The sequence below is a fragment of the Pseudophryne corroboree genome, chromosome 9, assembly GCF_028390025.1.
Source record: "Pseudophryne corroboree isolate aPseCor3 chromosome 9, aPseCor3.hap2, whole genome shotgun sequence".
Taxonomy (NCBI): domain Eukaryota; kingdom Metazoa; phylum Chordata; class Amphibia; order Anura; family Myobatrachidae; genus Pseudophryne; species Pseudophryne corroboree.
In genome coordinates, this window is record NC_086452.1 from 292,398,108 (window position 1) to 292,420,060 (window position 21,953).

The 21,953-nt window shown below is 47.1% G+C and overlaps 1 protein-coding gene across 5 annotated transcripts in view; it reads left to right on the forward strand.

Annotated features, from left to right (window-relative positions):
• The window catches only part of XPNPEP3 (X-prolyl aminopeptidase 3), a 415,780-nt gene that overhangs the window by 372,531 nt on the left and 21,296 nt on the right, over nucleotides 1-21,953 (forward strand). For all 5 annotated transcript variants that reach the window (XM_063940369.1, XM_063940372.1, XM_063940368.1 and 2 more), the window contains one exon: nucleotides 5,119-5,302. In XM_063940369.1, coding sequence (XP_063796439.1) covers nucleotides 5,119-5,302 — 184 coding nt within the window. The remainder of the gene's footprint in view (nucleotides 1-5,118; nucleotides 5,303-21,953) is intronic.

Sequence of the window (21,953 nt, forward strand, 5' to 3'; positions counted from 1 at the left end):
GGGGAGCAGTCACACAAGGAAGAAATTTTCAGGGAATATGGTCAAGCCAGGAGGCTTGTCTACACAATGTGCTGGAATTAAGGGCCATATACAACGGCCTTCAACAAGCAGAGAATCTTCTTCACAACCTACCCGTTCTGATTCAGTCAGACAATGTCACAGCTGTGGCGCATGTAAACCGCCAAGGCGGGACAAGGAGCAGAGCAGCAATGGCAGAAGCCACCAGGATTTTTCGTTGTGCGGAAAATCATGTAAGCGCTCTGTCAGCAGTCTTCATCCCGGGAGTAGACAACTGGGAAGCAGACTTCCTCAGTAGACACGATCTCCATCCAGGAGAGTGGGGGCTTCATCAGGAAGTCTTTGCAGAAGTAACAAGTCGTTGGGGACTTCCCCAAATAGACATGATGGCGTCACGCCTCAACAAAAAGCTTCGGACGTATTGTTCTAGGTCGAGGGACCCACAGGCAGTGGCGGTGGACGCCCTAGTGACACCGTGGGTGTTTCAGTCGGTCTATGTGTTCCCTCCTTTTCCACTCATCTCAAAACTATTGAGAATCATAAGACGAACAATAGTGCAGACAATACTCATTGTTCCAGATTGGCCTCGAAGGGCCTGGTATTCAGATCTTCAGGAAATGATCACAGAAGATCCGTGGCCTCTTCCCCTCAGGGAGGACCTGTTACAACAGGGGCCCTGCGTGTTCTAGGACTTACCGCGGTTACGTTTGACGGCATGGCGGTTGAACACCAAATCCTAGCTAGGAAGGGTATTCCGGGGGAAGTCATCCCTACTCTAATCAAAGCTAGGAAGGAGGTAACGGCGAGGCATTATCACCGTATCTGGAGGAAATGTCTTGGTGTGAAGCCAAGAATGCTCCTACGGAAGATTTTCAGCTGGGTAATTTTCTCCATTTTCTACAGACAGGAGTGGATATGGGCCTAAAGTTAGGCTCCATTAAGGTGCAGATTTCAGCCTTATCTATATTCTTTCAGAAGGAGTTGGCTTCTCTCCCAGAGGTCCAGACTTTTGTGAAAGGAGTACTGCACATCCAACCTCATTTTGTGCCCCCAGTGGCACCGTGGGACCTTAACGTGGTGTTACGGTTCCTTCAATCACACTGGTTTGAACTTCTTCAAACGGTGGAGTTAAAATTTCTCACTTGGAAAGTGGTCATGTTGTTGGCCTTGGCATCTGCGAGGCGGGTGTCTGAATTGGCGGCTTTGTCTCACAAGAGCCCATATTTGATTTTCCATGGGGATCGAGTGGAGTTGAGAACTCGTCCTTAATTTTTACCTAAGGTGGTTTCGTCGTTCCATATGAACTAACCTATTATGGTGCCGGTGGCTACGGGTGACTTGGAGGATTCCTTGTCCCTGGATGTAGTCAGGGCCTTAAACATTTCTGTAGCCAGGACAGCTAGAGTTAGGAAAACAGAGGCTCTGTTTGTCCTGTATGCGGCCAACAAGGTTGGCGCTCCTGCTTCTAAGCAGACTATTGCTCGCTGGATCTGTAACACGATTCAGCAGGCTCATTCTACGGCGGGATTGCCGTTACCAAATTCGGTAAAGGCCCATTCCACTAGGAAGGTGGGCTCTTCTTGGGCGGCTGCCCGAGGCGTCTCGGCATTACAGCTACTTGGTCGGGTTCAAACACTTTTGCAAAATTCTACAAGTTTGATACCCTGGCTGAGGAGGACCTCATGTTTGCTCAATCGGTGCTGCAGAGTCATCCGCACTCTCCCGCCCGGTCTGGAGCTTTGGTATAATCCCCATGGTCCTTACGGAGTCCCCAGCATCCTCTAGGAAGTAAGAGAAAATAAGATTTTAAACCTACCGGTAAATCTTTTTCTCCTAGTCCGTAGAGGATGTTGGGCGCCCGTCCCAGTGCGGACAATTTCTGCAAGGCTTGTATATAGTTGTTGCTTACATAAGGGTTATGTTACAATTGTGATCAGTCTCTGGCTGATTCTGTTTTATTCATACTGTTAACTGGTTTGGTATATTCCATGTTGTACGGTGTGTATGGTATGTGCTGGTATGTATCTCGCCCTTAGATTAACAAAAATCCTTTCCTCGTACTGTCCGTCTCCTCTGGGCACAGTTCTTTAACTGAGGTCTGGAGGAGGGGCATAGAGGGAGGAGCCAGTTCACACCCATCTAAAGTCTTAGAGTGCCCATGTCTCCTGCGGAGCCCGTCTATACCCCATGGTCCTTACGGAGTCCCCAGCATCCTCTACGGACTAGGCGAAAAAGATTTACCGGTAGGTTTAAAATCTTATTTTTTCTTCCAGTGGAAAAGGCTTTAGAAATTCAGAACCTGGTCAAACAGATTCTGAAACCAGCAAGAGTGTCCATTCATCAATGCACTCGGTTGCTGGAGAAGATGGTGGCGGCCTGCGAGGCCATTCAGTTTGGCAGATTCCATGCCAGAGTGTTTCAGTGGGACCTGTTGGACTAGTGGTCCGGGTCCCATCTGCACCTGCACCGACAGATAATCCTGTCTTCCAAGACCAGAATCTCACTCCTGTGGTGGCTGCACAGCTCTCACCTCCTAGAGGGACGCAGGTTCGGGATCCAGGACTGGATCCCGGTGACCACGGATGCGAGTCTCAGTGGCTGGGGAGCAGTCATACAGGGGGAAAATTTCCAGGGAAATTGATCAAGCCAGGAAACTTGTTTACACATAAACATTCTGGAATTAAGGGCCATTTACAACAGCCTTCTACAAGCGGAACATCTTCTTCGCGATCTGCCCGTCCTGATTCAGTCGGACAACATTCCAGCAGTGGCATACATAAACCGCCAGGGCGGAACGAAGAGCAGAGCGGCAATGGCAGAGGCCACAAAAGTTTTCCGCTGGGTGGAAAGGCATGTAAGCGCTCTGTCAGCAGTCTTCATTCCAGGTGTGGACAACTGGGAAGCAGACTTCCTCAGCAGACACGATCTCCATCCAGGAGAGTGGGGTCTTCATCAAGAGGTCTTTGCAGAAGTGACAAGTCATTGGGGAATTCCTCAAATAGACATGATGGCGTCTCGCCTCAACAAGAAACTTCCGAGATATTGTTCCAGGTCGAGGGACCCTCAAGCAATAGCGGTGGACGCCCTAGTGACACCGTGGGTGTTTTAGTCGGTATATGTGTTCCCTCGATTCCACTCATTCCAAATGGTTCATGCAATCCTCATTGTTCCAGACTAGCCAAGGAGGGCCTGGTATCCAGATCTTCAGGAATTGCTCGTAGGAGATCCCTGGCCTCTTCCTCTACGAGAGAATCTGTTACAACAGGGGCCGTGCGTGTACCAAGATTTACCGCGGCTTCGTTTGACGGCTTGGAGGTTGAACGCCGGATCCTAGCCCGAAAGGGTATTCCCAGTGAAGTCATTCCCACACTTCTTCAGGCTAGAAAAGAAGTAACGGCAAAACATTATCACCGTATTTGGAGAAAATATGTGTCTTGGTGTGAATCCAAGAAGTCTCCTACGGAAGAATTTCAGCTGGGCCGTTTTCTCCATTTTCTGCAAGCAGGTGTGGATGCGGGCTTAAAATTCGGCTCAATTAAAGTACAAATTTCGGCCTTGTCAATTTTCTTTCAAAAAGAATTGGCCTCCCTTCCGGAAGTTCAGACTTTCGTGAAAGGCGTGCTGCACATCCAACCTTTCTTTGTGCCCCCGGTGGCACCATGGGATCTTAACGTGGTGTTGCAGTTCCTGCAATCTCATTGATTTGAACCTTTACGTAAGGTAGAGTTGAAATTCGTCACTTGGAAAGTGATCATGCTGTTGGCCTTGGCCCCTGCAAGGCGGGTGTCTGAATTAGTGGCTTTGTCTCACAAGAGCCCCTATTTGTTCTTCCATGAAGATAGAGCGAAGTTGAGAACTCGTCAGCAATTTCTGCCGAAAGTGGTGTCATCGTTTCACATGAACCAACCTATTGTGGTGCCAGTGGCTACTGACGCCTTAGCGGAATCGAAGTCTCTAGATGTGGTCAGAGCATTGAAAATTTATGTAGCCAAAACGCCTCAGATTAGGAAAACGGAGGCTCTGTTTGTCCTGTATGATCCCAACAAGATTGGGACTCCTTCTTCCAAGCAGACTATTGCACGCTGGATTTGTAATACGATTCAGCAAGCTCATTCTACGGCTGGATTGCCGTTACCGAAATCGGTGACGGCCCACTCTACCAGAAAGGTGGGCACATCCTGGGCGGCTGCCAGGAGGGTCTCGGCATTACAGTTTTGCCAAGCAGCTACTTAATCGGGTTCAAACACCTTTGCAAAGTTTTACAAGTTTGATACCCTGGCTAAGGAGGACCTCTTGTTCAATCATTCGGTGCTGCAGAGTCATCCGCATTCTCCCGCCCGTTCTTGAGCTTTGGTATAAACCCCATGGTTCTTGAAGTGTCCCCAGCATCCTCTAGGACGTAGGAGAAATAAGGATTTTAATACCTACCGGTAAATCCTTTTCTCTTAGTCCGTAGAGGATGCTGGGCGCCCGTCACAGTGCGTACTGTATCTGCAGTCATTGGTTATGGTTACACACGTGTTGTGTTGCGTTTATAGTCAGCCTGTTGCTGTCGTTATTCATGCTGTTGCATGCGTTGGGTTAAATGCCATGTTGTACGGCATGCTTGAGGTGTGAGCTGGTATGTATCTCACCTTAGTTTAAATCAAAATAAAACCTTTTTCCTCGAAATGTCTGTCTCCCTGGGCACAGTTCCTATAACTGGAGTCTGGAGGAGGGGCATAGAGGGAGGAGCCAGTTCACACCCCTTTTAAAGTCTTAAAGTGCCCATGTCTCCTGCGGATCCCGTCTATACCCCATGGTTCTTGAAGTGTCCCCAGCATCCTCTACGGACTAAGAGAAAAGGATTTACCGGTAGGTATTAAAATCCTATTTTTTAGTGCTTCTGTATGTTAGCTGTAATTCAATTTTATTACCCTTTTTGAGAGTTAAAATGGATATTATTTATGTGTATAGACTGCTGACAAAAACATAATCATAGACTTAATATACTAAGCATACAACGTGTAATTCAATCATGATTACACTATAGGTATTATTTTTCACAGATTTTCTGTACAGAATACTCAACATGTTTCTTATCTTTTTTGGGATCTGAAGGTTCTCTGCACCCCAAGAAGAACTGTATGAGGCTGTACTACATATACAGAATTCCTGCCTAAATTTGTGCATTTTAGGAACCAGCCTGGATAACCTCTACAGCCATATGCTGACTGAACTAGGAAAGAAACTCAAAGACCTGGGCATTGTGCAGAAAAGATGTAGTGATGGTCACATTATCAAAGTAAGTTCCTTAATATTGTGTAGAACAGAGGTTCCCAAAGGCGGTCCTCAAGGTACCCCAACAGTCCAGGTTTTAGGTATATCCTTGGCTCAGCACAGATGGTTATATCAATTTGACTAAGGTGCTAATTAAGTCACCTGTGGCCAAGCATGGATACGTTTAAAACCAGGACCGTTGGGGTGCCTTGAGGACCGCGTTTGGGAACCTCTGGTGTAGAAAATGATACGTTTTTCTCATTCATCCTTGGAGAACACTGGAAATAATTGTGGGTATTGTGTGTGGCACTATCAAAAAAGTAGCACCAACGGTGCCCTGACCAGGCCTTCCGGCATCAGTTTTTGTTAGTACCAGAGTGAGCCAAGTGTGCTTTACTGCTCTGCATCTTTCACTCATTTTTGAATATTGCCACTTATATGGCATTGCTTGAAGGCCACTAGGGACACATGGGACCAGGGCCTTAACTAGGTGTGTGTGGCTGCAGAGCGTATAGGGCTCTGTGGGTGGCACAGTCGCTGCCCCCACGGCCTTTGATTCTGGCTAACACGGTGCCTGTTACAGCACCCTGCAGCCAGTATCGCTGCAGCAGTACAACCTGCAGGTAGCCTGTCGTGTTTACAGCTGACTAGAGTGTCTTCATGATTATACGGGCATTGCTGCAGTTCCAGGTGCTAGTGGCCCCGCCCCGTATGTGTGACATCATGCACAATGAAGCTGGCATGGGGCACTCAGAGTCCTAGTTCTGGCACTGCATGGGACGGTCATGAGTGTCGAAGACGGTAACATTTCTCATGTGGTACTCTCCAGGGGAACCAAGACCGCTCCAGCCACAGGAAGTGTTCCAGTTCCCGAAACCTTTGTTTAATCAGGATAAGAGCTACACTTCACGCTCAGGAAAGCAGGACCAGATTAACAATGGGACTGTTGGAGCTGCATCTTCAGGCCCACTCTCCAAAATAGGCCTGCAGCTTCTTCATATCTCTATGCAGCTGTAGGTAGGAAACAAATGTTTCCTTCTACTGCAGCCTGCAACGCCCACCGGCATCCTTCCCCCGTCTACCACCGCAACGAGTCTCGCCCGCCCTACTGCTCACCCCTGCTGGTGTACCGAGTCCAACCAGCTTGTATGCTGTGGCTGGTCCCTTCCCCAGCCATGGACTGCCCTGCTGCTGCACTCTGAGTAAGCAGAGGAGTCCAGATAGCACCTCCAGTAAAAGGCCCGCCCCTTCCTGCTCCTATACCCCAACTCCCTCCCTCTTTTCTTCTGTTCCGCTCATTCCCATTCACAGGCCCTCCCCTCCTTACCCCCTATCCGGTGTGAGACTGCCTGCCGGTAATTCTTCTCCAAAGGTGGAGAAGCTTCTGTGTATGCACTATGCAGGGACCCGAAAAAAGAGACAGAGACATCCCCCTTAAAGGTAAATGCCTGTGGAGGCTGGGTTTGTTCTAATGTAGAGGGAGGATTACTGGAGTATAATGCAGTGATGTAGTGAGCAGTGACGTGCGGTGAGGTAAAAGGCTGGGGAGGCACTGGCTTCTCCAGTACATCCCCAGCAGCACAAGATCACAAACCTCAGCTCACTTTTTAGTAACAGCAGATACATTACAGTATATGGGGGAAGGGCTGGTACTGCAGCCATTGTGTATATACTGTGATTACAGGCCAGACCCCAAAGTACCCAGACAGCAGCCAGAGCTGGCTCCAGGCCTACTAGAACCCTGAGTGAGATCATTTGAAGTGCCCCCTCTCCCCAATATGCGCACCTTCGCTCCTATAATAGTGGGCATTTTCTCGCAACTATATATTATGAAATCAAATTATAAATATATATACCATATTATCACCCGCCTACACACACAATTGGCAGCCTTACACATAATGCCCACAGCAGTGCTCCTTACACGTAATGCCCCCAGTATAGTGCCAGATAAATGTAATGCCCCCAGTATAGTGCCAGACAAATGTAATGCCCCTAGAATAGTGCCAGTTAGACGTAATGTGTCCTGTGGTGCCAGTTACATGTAAAGACCCCAGTATAGTACCAGATAAACGTAATGCTCCCAGTATAGTGCCAGTTACTTGTAGTGCCCCCTGTAGTACAAGTTACATGTAATGCCCCTGTAGTGCCAGATTCACATAATGCGTCCTGTAGTGCCAGTTACATATAGTGCCCCCCTGTAGTGCCAGTTACACATAGTGCCCCCTGTAGTGCCAGTTACACATAATGCGTCCTGTAGTGCCAGTTACACGGAGTGCCATCCTGTAGTGCCAGTTACACGTATTGCCCTCCTGTAGTGCCAGTTACGCGTAGTGCCAATTACACGTAGTGCCCCCTGTCTCGGATGGGGGATGAGCTACCCCCCTGCTCACACTACTTTAAGTCACCTTCCCCCCCACCCAGCCCCTCTCATCTGAGTCCTGGCAGAGCCGCCAGCGGGAGAGTGCAGCAGGCCTTCAGGATATCCATGCTTGAGTCCAGATAGTTAAGTCAAATCGACTGAGTTACTAAGTCACCTGTGCTAAAGCATGGCTACCAAGTCACCTGTGCACAAGCATGGATATCCCTAAAACCTGGACTGGATGGCGGAGTATGCGAAACTATGGCCTACATTAAAAAAGCCAGATCCAAATAAAAATACATTGAAAATGCCAGACACATACACATATTAAGAGAGCCAGATCCACATAAAGATACACTGAAATAGCCAGATCCACATAATACATTGGGGAAAAAACAGATTCACTAAAAAGACACAAAATACCTGATCCACATAAAAATACATTGAAAATGCCTGATCCACCTAAATACTGTACAGTATGATGCAAAAAGCCAGATCCACATAATACATAAAAACAGTCAGATCCAGAAAAATACACTGAAAATACCAGATCCACGGAAAATACATGAACAATAAAACATATCCATATAAAACTACATTAAAAAAAAGTCAGATCTACATAAAAATACAGTTAAAAGTATCAGAGGTTGTGTGGTAACAGGCTGGAGGACAGAGGTTGTGGGGTGACGGACTGTAACCAGTGGGTATGTGTGTGGGGTGACAGGATGTGAGCGGGTGGCATATTGTGTGAGGTGATAGCATGTGAACAGGGGTCGAGGGTGTGGGGTGACAAGCTGTGACTGTGAGGTTTTGGGGTGATGAGCTGTGGCTGGGGGACAGATGTGGAATTGGTGGATGCTGATTGGGAGCCAGGGACAGGGGGTATGAGTGGAGAGAGGGGGGGAGAATACAATAAAAAAATCCAATTTAACCCCTTTCACAGGTCCATTGCTGTTAGTGTATATATTACAGATGGGTGGTCTTCAGGTGGCCGGCTGTCGGGATACCGGCGCACAGTATACCGGCGCCGGAATCCCCACAGCCGGCATACCGGCACTTTTTCTCCCTCTTGGGGGTCCACAACCCCCCTGGAGGGAGAATAGAGAGCGTGGCACGCCACCGTGCCCGCAAGGTGCTTATTTGCGCTCGCCACGCTGTCAGTATGCCGGCGCCGGTATGCTGGTCGCCGGGATCCCGGCTGCTGGCATACACTACTACACCCATTACAGATAAAAGCATGCATACAGAAGAGTGAAAGGCCAACATACAGTGCTGTATAATATGGAGGGGGGGGGGGGGGGGGTTACAGGGTGATAGACACACAAAGGTAGCGGGAACAGTGTGTCAAACATGGGGGGTCTAGGGGGTACAAGGTTTCACACATACATGGGTAGGGGGGTATAGGCGGTCACACACCAGGATGAGGAGGTACAGGGGGTCACACACACACAGGTAGGGGTCACACACAAAGTTACCAGGTTACTCACCATGCTGAGTCTAATCAACCTCTAGATGAGCTGCATGGTGTGATTGAGGGAAGCCCGCGGACCCAGGTACAGCTCAGAGGAGGTCAGCGGAAGGAGGTTCCACGCTGGATGCGGTGGCTGGCTGACTGCACAGTCAGACTCCGCAAAGGCCCTTGGTGAGGAGGAGCTGCTGCATCTAGGCATATATCACAAGAGAAAGTTGTTCCTTGAAAGAGATCAGGGAACCAAGAAGTAACCTCTTTGTGGGGGCACTCTTAATCAACAATTGAATTTTAAAACATAACTTTTATTTAGTCAAAAATTTATAAAAATGGATATGGTATTTAACCTTTTCCAAACATGATTTTTAAGTATATGTAAAATAATTAGGTTCAAGAACACATTAAATATGTTAAGAGTTCTTTGTCCTAACTAATCAGACCACACAGTGTGGGTCGCCCATAGGTGAAGGGCTGTTCATATGCCTCTTTTTCCTCTCATCAGTGAAAATAATTAACTATATCTCTAGCGGATGCATGGTTTATTTATATTTAATTTTTTTTACAGGTACTTGAGAATATTTCTTGTCACAAAACTATCTATAATGTTTGTGGTAATCTTTACTACAATAAGAGTGACATGTATAACCATTATGTGACTGTGCGAGATACTGTTTGATATTTTTCTTAATGAATCATAAGCTGCTGGCTGGATGTCCTGTTATGAATTTTTGATGTGCCGTTAGGTCAGAATATGATTATTTTTCTGACCAATGTTTTTCAAAATCTAATTGTATTAAGAAAAATTGCCTTAACTCTTTGATTGTTTTTTTCATAAGACATTATATTTTCACCTATGGGCGACCCACACTGTGTGGTCTGATTAGTTAGGACAAAGAACTCTTAACATATTTAATGTGTTCTTGAACCTAATTATTTTACATATACTTAAAAATCATGTTTGGAAAAGGTTAAATACCATATCCATTTTTATTAATTTTTGACTAAATAAAAGTTATGTTTTAAAATTCAATTGTTGATTAAGAGTGCCCCCACAAAGAGGTTACTTCTTGGTTCCCTGATCTCTTTCAAGGAACAACTTTCTCTTGTGATTTATGTGTTTTTGACCTCGGGGTGCACCACCAGCAGGATAATTTGTTTCTGGAATATTTTTACCAAATACTATTCCATATTGCTGGTTTGCTATATACTTTTCATTACTTCTCAAATAGGTAGTGCAGGACACCTCCCCTTTTCCCTGCATCTAGGCATATGCAGTGCAGCAATCCTCCCCCAGGACCAGCGGCCAAGTTAGTGTTAGCCTTCCGCTCACCCGGCACTTACCCCCCTGCTGCCGGTTCAGGTCAGCTTAGTGAGCTGCCCTGCCGGAGGCCTCCCGAACTGAGCGGCAAGTTTGAAATGTACAGCCTCTCTGCACCTGCTGCGGTGCTCCCTTCCGCTGCAGGCTCAGCTCAGCTGTGTGAGCTGTCCTGCCGGCTGCTGCCCGATCTCAATGGAGATGGGCAGCGCAAATGCAGCAGTCGCCTGCGGGGTGCCCCTGCCCTACAAACTTCCACAGAGCCGGTCCCTAGGCAGCGCAAATGCAGCAGCCGCCAGCGGGTGACGCGCCTGAGAAGGGGAGGAGAGCGCCGGCCGCTGCTCTGGGCTTCCTGCGGCAACATCCGTGCCCACTGTCAAATATAATATTAGATGCCGCTGATGGGCTTTGCGCTCCTGGGTCTCCGGTGTTATCAGATGCCCCTGCGGGGAGATCACCGTGTGTGGGCGGCTGCAGGATACCACCAGCAGCAGGTGAGGAGGAGTCAGATGAAGGTGATTGTCATTATTGGCAGCTCCGAGACCCTTGTCCCGCCGCCGCTTACGGGTGATTGGATCAGCGGATCCAGCACTGGATCCGCTGTCCAATCACATGTGCCTCGCTGACAGGGACATGCTTTGATGTGGGCTGAAAGCCCATCCCTGTTAACGAGGTACTTCTATATGTGCCGCTTTTTACACTATTTTCAATGGGCATTTACAGCCCTCTGCTTGTCCCCCCCCCCCCCCCCCCTCTCTATCCCGTTCTCATTGTCAATGGGAGGCACTGCTATCAGTGCCTCCCAAACTACTTTAATTACTTACAATGATGAGAATAATATAAAGAGGATACTTATGACAAAGAATATGTGTCATAAGTATCTTCTTTGTATTATTATAATCATTATGACAGGGGAGGCACTGCCTCCCCTGACTGCACGTCCCTGGTAGTGTGGGGTGTTAGTACTGTTATGTAATGTGGAGGGGGGACACTTAGAGATGTAATATGGGTAGGTAGTGTAGTGATGTAGTGTGGGGGGCAGTGTAGTGATCTATGGGTAGGTAGGTAGTGATGTAGTGTGTGGGGCAGTGTTGTGATGTAGTATGGGTAGGTGGTGGGGAGGAAGTATAGTGCTGTTATGTACTATGGAGAAGCGGTAGCGTGAAGTAGTATGGGGAGGTAGTATAATGATGTAGTGATAGTGTGTGGAGAGGTAGTCAGAAAGACTTGACAGAAAGAGGGCGTTTATGGGTGGCAACTGACCGTTTTCTGGGAGTGGTAGGGAAAATGCAGGCATGTCCGGGCATTTGGAGGCGGGTGTGTGACGTCAATTCTGGCATCAAAAAGACTGAAGTGATCGCAAGGGCTAAGTAAGTTCAGACCTACTCTGAAACTGCACAAAATGATTTTGCAGAGCTCGGCTGCACAGGCATTCGCACACCTGCAAAGTGAAAATACACTTCCCCGTGGGTGGCGATTATGCGTTCGCACGGCCGCTAAAAACAGCTAGCTTGCGATCAACTTGGAATGACCCCCTATAAGTAGAGATGTGCGGTGGGCACTTTTCGTGTTTTGGTTCTGGTTCCATGCTCATGTTTTGGATCTAAATTGGTTTTGCCAAAACCACCGTTTTGGTTTTGGATCTGGATGATTTTTGATAAAAACACATACATTTGGGGGTAATTTTGATCCTACTGTATTATTAACCTCAATAACATTCATTTCCACTCATTTCCAGTCTATTCTGAACACCTCACAAAGGCCCTCATTCCAAGTTGTTCGCTCGCTAGCTGCTTTTAGCAGCCGTGCAAACGCTAAGCCGCCGCCCTCTGGGAGTGTATCTTAGCTTAGCAGAAGTGCGAATGAAAGGATTGCAGCGCGGCTACAAAAAAAAGATTGTGCAGTTTCTGAGCAGCTCTAGACCTACTCCTACCTTGCGAACACTTCAGACTATTTAGTTCCTGTTTTGACGTCACGAACACGCCCTGCATTCGGGCAGCCACGCCTGCGTTTCCCCAGGCAGGCCTGCGTTTGTATCTGACACGCCTGCGTTTTTCCACACACTCCCCGAAAACGGTCAGTTACCTCCCAGAAACGCCCACTTCATGTCAATCACTCTGCGGCGAGCAGTGCGACTGAAAAGCGTTGCTAGACCTTGTGTGAAACTACTTCGGCTGTTGTGAAAGTACGTTGCACGTGCGCATTGCGCCTTATACGCATGCGCAGAAGTGCCATTTTTTTGCCTAAACGCTGCGCTGCGAACGAAAACAGCTAGCGAACAACTCGGAATGACCACCAATATTGCTTTTAGGCCAAAAGGTTGCACCAAGGTGGCAGGGTGACTAAGCTGAGCGACACAAGTATGCAGCACAAACACCTGGCCCATCTAGGAGTGGCACTGCAGTGGCAGACAGGATGGCAGATTTAAAAAATAGGCCCCAAACAGCACATGATGCAAAGAAGAAAAAGAGGTGCAATTAGGTAGCTGGATGGCTAAGCTAAGCGACACAAGTGTGCGGCACAAACACCTGGCCCATCTAGGAGTGGCACTGCAATGGCAGACAGGATGGCACTTAAATAAACTAGGCCCCAAACAGCACATCATGCAAAGAAGAAAAAGAGGTGCAATGAGGTAGCTGTATGACTAAGCTACGCGACACAAGTGTGTGGCACAAACAACATGGGACATGCTGGAATTTGCCCAGATGTAATACACGCACAATATTGGTGGCACAGGAGAGCGTACCCCTAAACCACACACACACACGGTAAAGCCTGTAAAATTTATTTGGATGATAATAACCCTTTTATTTGGAGCTATTATAATAATATGCAGCACACCACACAGGGCAAACCCTGTAAAAATTATTTGGATAATAATATAAGTAATGTATATAACCCTTTTATTTGGAGTAAATAATATACAGTACAGGACACCACCACTGGACTGGACTTATACTGCAGTACCCCTGGAGTTGTAAGGCAGTGTCAGACAGGATGGCACTTTAAAAAACTAGTCCCCAAACAGCACACGATGCAAAGAAGAAAAAAAGGTGCAAGATGGAATTGTCCTTGGGCCCTCCCACCCACCCTTATGTTGTATAAACAGGACATGCACACTTTAACAAACCACTCATTTCAGCGACAGGGTCTGCCACACGACTGTGGCTGAAATGACTGGTTTGTTTGGGCCCCCCACCAAAAAAGAAGCAATCAATCTCTTCTTGAACAAACTGGCTCTACAGGGGCAAGATAACGACCTCATCCTCCAATTCCTCACCCCTTTCAGTGTGTACATCCCCCTCCTCACAGAGTATTAATTTGTCCCCACTGGAATCCACCATCACAGGTCCCTGTGTGCTTTCTGGAGGCAATTGCTGGTAATGGTCTTTCCGGAGGAATTTATAATTAATTTTGATGAACATCATCTTCTCCACATTTTGTGGAAGTAACCTCCTACGCTGACAAGGTTACCTGCTGCACTTAACACTCTTTCGGAGTACACACTGGAGCGGGGGCAACTTATGTAAAATAAAGCCAGTTTGTGCAAGAGCCTCCAAATTGCCTCTTTTTCCTGCCAGTATACATACGGACTGTCTGACATGCCTACTTGGATGCTGTCACTCATATAATCCTCCACCATTCTTTTTAATGGTGACAGAATCATATGCAGTGACAGTAAACATGTCAGTAATCGTTGGCAGGTCCTTCAGTCTGGACCAGATGTCAGCACTCGCTCCTGACTGCCCTGCATCACCGACTAGCGGGTGGGCTAAGAAATCTTATCCTTTTCCTCACAGCCCCAGTTACGGGAGAAAATGAAGAAGGAGCTGTTGACGGGTCACGTTCCGCTTGAGTTGACAATTTTCTCACCAGCAGGTCTTTGAACCTCTGCAGACTTGTGCCTGCTGGAAGGAGAGATACAACGTAGGCTTTAAACCTAGAATCGAGCACGGTGGCCAAAATGTAGTGCTCTGATTTCAATAGATTGACCACCCTTGAATCCTGACAAAGCAAATGAAGGGCTCCATCCACAAGTCCCACATACTTGGCGGAATCGCTCCGTCTTAGCTCCTCCTTCAATTTCTCCAGCTGCTTCTGCAAAAGCCTGATGAGGGGAATGACCTGACTCAAGCTGGCAGTGTCTGAACTGACTTCACGTGTGGCAAGTTCGAAGGGTTGGAGATCCTTGCACAAGATGGAAATAATTCTCCACTGCGCTTGAGTCAGGTGCATTCCCCCTTTGCCTATATCGTAGGTGGATGTATAGGCTTGAATGGCCTTTTGCTGCTCCTCCATCATCTGAAGCATATAGAGTGTTGAATTCCACCTCATTACCACCTCTTGCTTCAGGTGATGGCAGGGCAGGTTCAGGAGTGTTTGCTGGTGCTTCAGTCTTCGGCACGCGGTGGCTGAATGTCGAAAGTTGCCTGCAATTTTTCAGGCCACCTACAGCATCTCCTGCACGCCCCTGTCAATTTTCAAAAAATTCTGCACCACCAAATTAATTGTATGTGCAAAACATGGGACGTGCTAGAATTTGCCCAGATGTAATGCACAATATTGCACAATATTGGTGGTAATGCACAATATTGGTGGCGTTGTCCGATATCACAAACCCCATCACATACTGCTGTTGTTGCTGCTGGAGGCAATACATCTACCCAGTGGGCTGTCACAGTCATATAGTCCTTAGTTTGCCCTGTTCCACTTGTCCACATGTCTGTGGTTAAGTGGACAGTGGGTACAACTGTATTTTTTTAGGACACTGACGTCTCTGTACATTCTCGGTATCCCTTGCCTAGTGAAGTGGAACCTAGATGGGATTTGGTACCGGGGGGACACTACCTCCATCTATTCTCTATGTCCCACTGAACTAATGGGCTTGAATGGCCTTTTGCTGCTCCTCCATCCTCTGAAGCATATAGAGTGTTGAATTCCACCTCATTACCACCTCTTGCTTCAGGTGATGGCAGGGCAGGTTCAGGAGTGTTTGCTGGTGCTTCAGTCTTCGGCACGCGGTGGCTGAATGTCGAAAGTTGCCTGCAATTTTTCAGGCCACCTACAGCATCTCCTGCACGCCCCTGTCAATTTTCAAAAAATTCTGCACCACCAAATTAATTGTATGTGCAAAACATGGGACGTGCTAGAATTTGCCCAGATGTAATGCACAATATTGCACAATATTGGTGGTAATGCACAATATTGGTGGCGTTGTCCGATATCACAAACCCCATCACATACTGCTGTTGTTGCTGCTGGAGGCAATACATCTACCCAGTGGGCTGTCACAGTCATATAGTCCTTAGTTTGCCCTGTTCCACTTGTCCACATGTCTGTGGTTAAGTGGACAGTGGGTACAACTGTATTTTTTTAGGACACTGACGTCTCTGTACATTCTCGGTATCGCTTGCCTAGTGAAGTGGAACCTAGATGGGATTTGGTACCGGGGGGACACTACCTCCATCTATTCTCTATGTCCCACTGAACTAATGGTGGATACCGGACGCACGTCTAACACCAACATAGCTGTGAAGGCCTCAGTTATCTGCTTTGCAACAGGATGACTGCTGTCATATTTAATCTTCCTCACAATGGACTGTTGGACAGTCAATTGCTTACTGGAAGTAGTACAAGTGGTCTTCCGACTTCCCCTCTGGGATGACGATCGACTCCCAGCAGCAACAACAGCAGCAGTAGGCGTACCACTCAAGAATCCTCCGGAGGAATTCCGGTTAGGAGAGGACTCCTCAGTCAGTGACATGGCCTGCAGGACTACCGACGTTCCTGACTGAGGAGGAAGTTGACGTTGAGGTAGTTGGTGGTGTGGCTTGCAGGAGCTTGGGTACAAGACGATGAAGGGATTTAAGTGTCAGTGGACTGCTTACGCTCTTACCCAAAGTTTCACAACTTGACACTGACTTTTAATGAATGCGCAGCAGGTGACGTATAAGGGAGGATGTTACTAGGTGGTTAACGTCCTTACCCATACTTATTACAGATTGATAGAGGCAACACACGGCTTGTTACCTGTTGTCTGGATTTGTGGAGAAATAATTCCACACCGAAGAGGTGACTTTTTTGGTATTTTGCCCTGGCATCACAATGGTCTTATTCATCCCACGGACAACAGGTGTCTCCCGTGGTGCCTGATTTTAATAAACCACATCACCATCAGAATCCTCGTTGTCAACTTCCTCCTCAGCGCCAGCAACACCCATATCCTCATCCTGGTGTACTTCAACAGTGACATCTTCAATTTCAATATCAGAAACTGGACTACTTCCAGCACTTGCAGAGGGTGTGCAAATGGTGGAAGGAGTCATCTCTTCCCGTCCAGTGTTGGGAAGGTCAGGCATCGCAACCGCCGACACACTTGGACGCTCCTTGGGGATTTGTGATACCATCTTAGAATGCACATTTCTTTGCTGTGCTTTTGCCAGCTTAACTCTTATAATTTTTCTAGCGGGAGGATGAGGGCTTCCATCGTCATGTGATGCTGGACCACTAGTCATGAACATAGGCCAGGGCCTTAGCCGTTCCTTGTCACTCCGTGTCGCAAATGGCATATTGGCAAGTTTACGTTTCTCCTCAGACCATTTACATTTATTTTTAGGGGTCTTTTTTACTGAACTTTGGCTTTTTGGATCTTACATGCCCTCTACTATTGCATTGGGCATCGGCCTTGGCAGACAACGTTGATTGCATTTCATCGTCTATGTCATGACTAGTGGCAGCAACTTCAGCACTAGGAGGAAGTGGTTCTTGATCTTTCCCTATTTTATCCTCCAAATTTTTGTTCTCCATTATTTTTTTGGAGTTATATAACAATATGTGGTGCAGGAGAGCGTACCTCTACACCACACAGGTCAAACCCTGTGAAAAATATTTGGATTAAATATTAATAACCCCTCTATTTGGAGTAAATAATATACGGCACAGGAGAGCACCACTGGACTGGGTTTATACGGCATGTATCACTGGATTTATATGCCAGTATCACTGGATTTATACGGCAGTATCACTGGAATTATACGGCAGTACCACTGGACTGGAGTTATACGGCAGTATCACTGGATTTATACGCCAGTATCACTGGAATTATACGGCAGTACCACTGGACTGGATTTATATGGCAGTATCACTGGACTTATATGGCAGTACCACTGGATTTATACGGCAGTATCACTGGACTGGATTTATATGCCAGTACCACTGGATTTATACGGCTTTACCACTGGACATATACACCAGTACCACTGGATTTATACGGCAGTACCACTGGACATATATGGCAGTATCACTGGATTTATATGGCAGTTCCACTGGACATATACGGCAGTATCACTGGACTGGATTTATATGCCAGTGCCACTGGATTTGTACGGCATGACCACTGGACATATACGGCAGTATCACTGGACTGGATTTATACGCCGGTACCGCTGGAGTTATACGGCAGTACCACTGCACATATACAGCAGTATCACTGGACTGGATTTAGACGCCAGTACCACTGGATTTATACGGCAGTACCAGTGGACATATACGACAATACCGCTGGACATATACGGCAGTATCACTGGAATTAGACGGCAGTTCCACTGGACTGAATTTATATGCCAGTACCACTGGATTTGTACGGCATGACCACTGGACATATACGTCAGTATCACTGGACTGGATTTATACGTCAGTACCGCTGGAATTATACGGCAGTATCACTGGATTTATACGCCAGTACCACTGGAATTATATGGCAGTACCACTGGATTTATACGGCAGTATCACTGGACTTATACGGCAGTACCACTGGACATATACAGCAGCACAGGGACACCACTACTGGACTGATGCAGGATAACACAGCACCACTGCAATGGATTGGACTTATACAGCAGTACTGGACATATGGCAGCAGAGGACACCACCACTTCGACTGGACTGATGCAGCACAATACACCACCACTGAACTGATGCAGCACAACACAGCACCACTGGACTGGACATATGGCAGCAGAGGACACCACCACTGTGACTGGACTGATGCAGCACAAGACACTACCACTGAACTGATGCAGGACACTGAGGATGGAGATGCATCCTCTCTCTACACTCTCCAATGCCGGAGTGAAAATGGTGGAGACGCGCTGCTCCGTATATGGAATCCAAACCCAGCGAGAATCCGACAGCGGGATGATGATGTTTTGCCTCGTTCTGGTTTCCGAGTCAGGCGGGAAATCCCGAGCATGACTCAGATCCGGGTTCGGGTATTGAAGTTCGGGGGGTTCGGTTCTCAGGGAATTATAAGGAGAAGACCATGCCCTGCTGAATTAGGCCTCAGTACTCCTTTACTCCACTTCCAATTTCTGTCATCAACAGTCTCCCCAATATATACAGTAGACAATAAAAATTCAGTTCATTTAATAAGGTTAGATTGGACTCTCCCCATAGTAATATGTCTACAAGCAAAGTAGACAAACAAGGCAGTGGTACAATAAAAGCCAGGCGTCTGTCAGCCAGGTTAGGCTCAACCGTTCCCCAAGATCTCCTACTTTCCAACGCGTTTCAATACCAAGTGGTATCTTCCTGAAGACATGAGGAGTGGTGTCCCTGAGATGATTTTTATACCCTCATATACACACATGCAAACAAGATAAGTAAAGCCTATTACCAGCCATGGAATTCTTAACTTCTAAAAAGCCCATGCTTCCCTTGAATACAGTTCAATACCTTTAGTCCGGAATTTGCTGCGCTATATAAGAAACTGTTACTAATAATAGTCCGATCCATCTATTTATAATAGTTCTCACAGGTGTATTGTATAAATTAATTGTTCAAATAATTCAGTCACTATACCGCCTCCACCATGCTTCTGGGTATATCTAGAAGTCGTGGCACGCAATTTGCATTCCACCTGCAGTCCAATGTTACATCACTTCTTGTGACGTATTTCTGAGTAGACGATGACCAGAGAAAGTGATAGAGAGTAAGATAATTGTATCTCTATTCCCGGAATGAATGTTTCCCTATTCTTCCCGACTGGCGGCGGCCATTATGGAGAGGACCAGCCATAGGCGTGCACAGCACATTTTAATAGGGGATGCACCATCGGAGGGGTGTGTCTAGCACCGCCTTTTGGGCGTGTCTAGCACCATCTATTGACGGTCAACGCAATATAAAATATCCACCCTTGTACTAATCCTAATAAAGCAGATACATTGTCAGATGTTGTGGTGTGCACCAAACAAACACCCCTGATGGCAATCACTGCAATTACACTGCTCCTCCTCAGCCTGGTCTGGCTCCCCCTCTCTTTCCCCTGCAAGCTGCAGCAGCTTACTTACAAGTCAGTCACTCACTGAAACTGACAGTCGCAGACTAGTACTGCTGCTGCCAGTATTGAATTTGTCTTCCTAAGAGGAACACTGGCTGCATGCTGATCCTCATCAGTGGCTGGCATTGGCATAGCATAGATGGAGAGGCGGGCATGTGGCGGGTGGGCGTGCGAGCAGCATGACGTAATCACATCACATCACGCTGTTTTTGTACATGGAGGTGGAGCCGGGAGTTTGAAAGCCGGTGGCAGTGGCACCCTTGATTAACCCATGCATCTGGTCAGTAATGCAGTCCTGACAGGGTGCAGCGCAGAGTGGACAGTAATCAGCCTGCTCGGTGATCGCTGCATCAGGCATGTGAGATCGGGCTGCCAGACATTAGGGGGTGCCTGTGCGCACCAGGCACCCCCCCTGCGCACACCTATGGGACTAGCTAACCAAACAAAAGAAGCAGCCAGTTTCTTGGAGTGAGCACAAGGGAATCTGGATATTTAGGAACTCAAACAACTAACAATCTGTTTTGCAGATACCACTTTGTATTTCACAACATAGGCATGGGCAATTTTAATCTGCATCTTTCTGCAGCCTACTCCAGTGTGGAGATACCTTGGTTGAGCTACAGAAATTCAATTATCAGTGTCTCTACCACCACCCTAGTTCCAGCATGGGTTTGGAGGCATTGGCATCAAGGTAAGTTGGCATTGGCATCAAGGTATAGGTTTTCCTGTAGAATTGGTGCAGTGTCCCTGATGCAAATCAGAAGGTCATGTGAGTGATGCCTGTCATGATGGTCCTGCACTAGGGAGGCAGAAGGTACCACCTTTTGATGGCAGCATTCCATTACTGATGGGTTATGGACGGCTTTGATATCACTGTAAAACCTTCACCTTAAAGGACTGGCAATGGACAGACAAAGGAGACACAGCAGCAACAGTAAGTAAAGGAAGTAACAGTAAGAGGGTATTGGGGTTCTGTTTTTCATGTGGGTTATTTTCTTTCCTTTTCTGCTTTGTAGCTATTCTGCTATTCCACTTTGGATCGTGCACTATAGCTGTCCTCTCCTTTCTTCCCTTATTATGATTGGAAAGCTGAGTAGGGCCGGAGCCTGGAAAGGCACAGTGGTCACTGTAAGTTTTTTTTTTTTTATCCAGCAAGTTGTTTTTTATCCAGTCTCATAGGCAAACGCAGGAGGGGGGGGGGGGGGGGGGGGGGGTTCCGGTTGCCTAGAACCCCCCCTCCTCTTGGCAAGTGGCTCAAATTATGACAATAGCAATGGTATATAATACGATTACTAGAGCTGCTGCACATGCCCAGTGGTAGCAGATTCTTCTTTTACTCTGTGTTTGGATCTGACTGTGCAATCAGTGCACTGGACCAGAGAGTAGCTAGCAGGAAGAAGAGACAGGAGCCGTACCAGGCGGTGGGAGAGTGTGTGCTTAGAAAGTGCAGTTCTAGTTTTATTATGTTTGTGTATTTATTTATTTATTATGGTATGTTTAACCTTTTCCTGACCACTTATTTATATTATTTAAATATGTTTGATACAGCCTATACTATAGACCATCTATAGTGTTAAATATTAATACTGTTTTCCATACATTATACAAAAAGACCAATGTTTATATTAATGTCCTGGTCATTACTAGGTTCTTCTGCCACTCCCCCAGACTTCTGCAGAGTAGGAAATTGTGGACTGCATTTGGAAACCCCCCTCTAGAAATCCTGCGTTTGCCACTGAGTCTGAGGTGGATGCTGTATGTACAGCATTTGTGGCAGCTGTCTATTCACAGCTTGCCATACTCCCTAGTGAGCTTCTCAGCCTATTGACGTTGGTAGCTATGCTTCCACAGGTGCTCAAAACTTAAAAAGAGTGTTTGAGTGATTCCGGTAGCATCCTCCCTTAAATACAGTTTCTATTACGTCCTAGAGGATACTGGCATCCACATTAGTACCATGGGGTATAGACGGTCCACTAGGAGCCTTGAGGACTTTAAGAAATCAATAGTGTGCACTGGATCCTCCCTTTATGCCCCACCTTCCAGACTCGGTTTAGAAAATGTGCCCGGAATGAGCCGGTCACGCTTAAGGAAGCTCCTGAAGAGTTTTCTACATTTATTTTTTCTGTCTGTTATTTTCAGACAGTGCTGTTTGGAAACAGCCTGTCTGCTTCGTGGGACTTAGGGGGGGGGACGG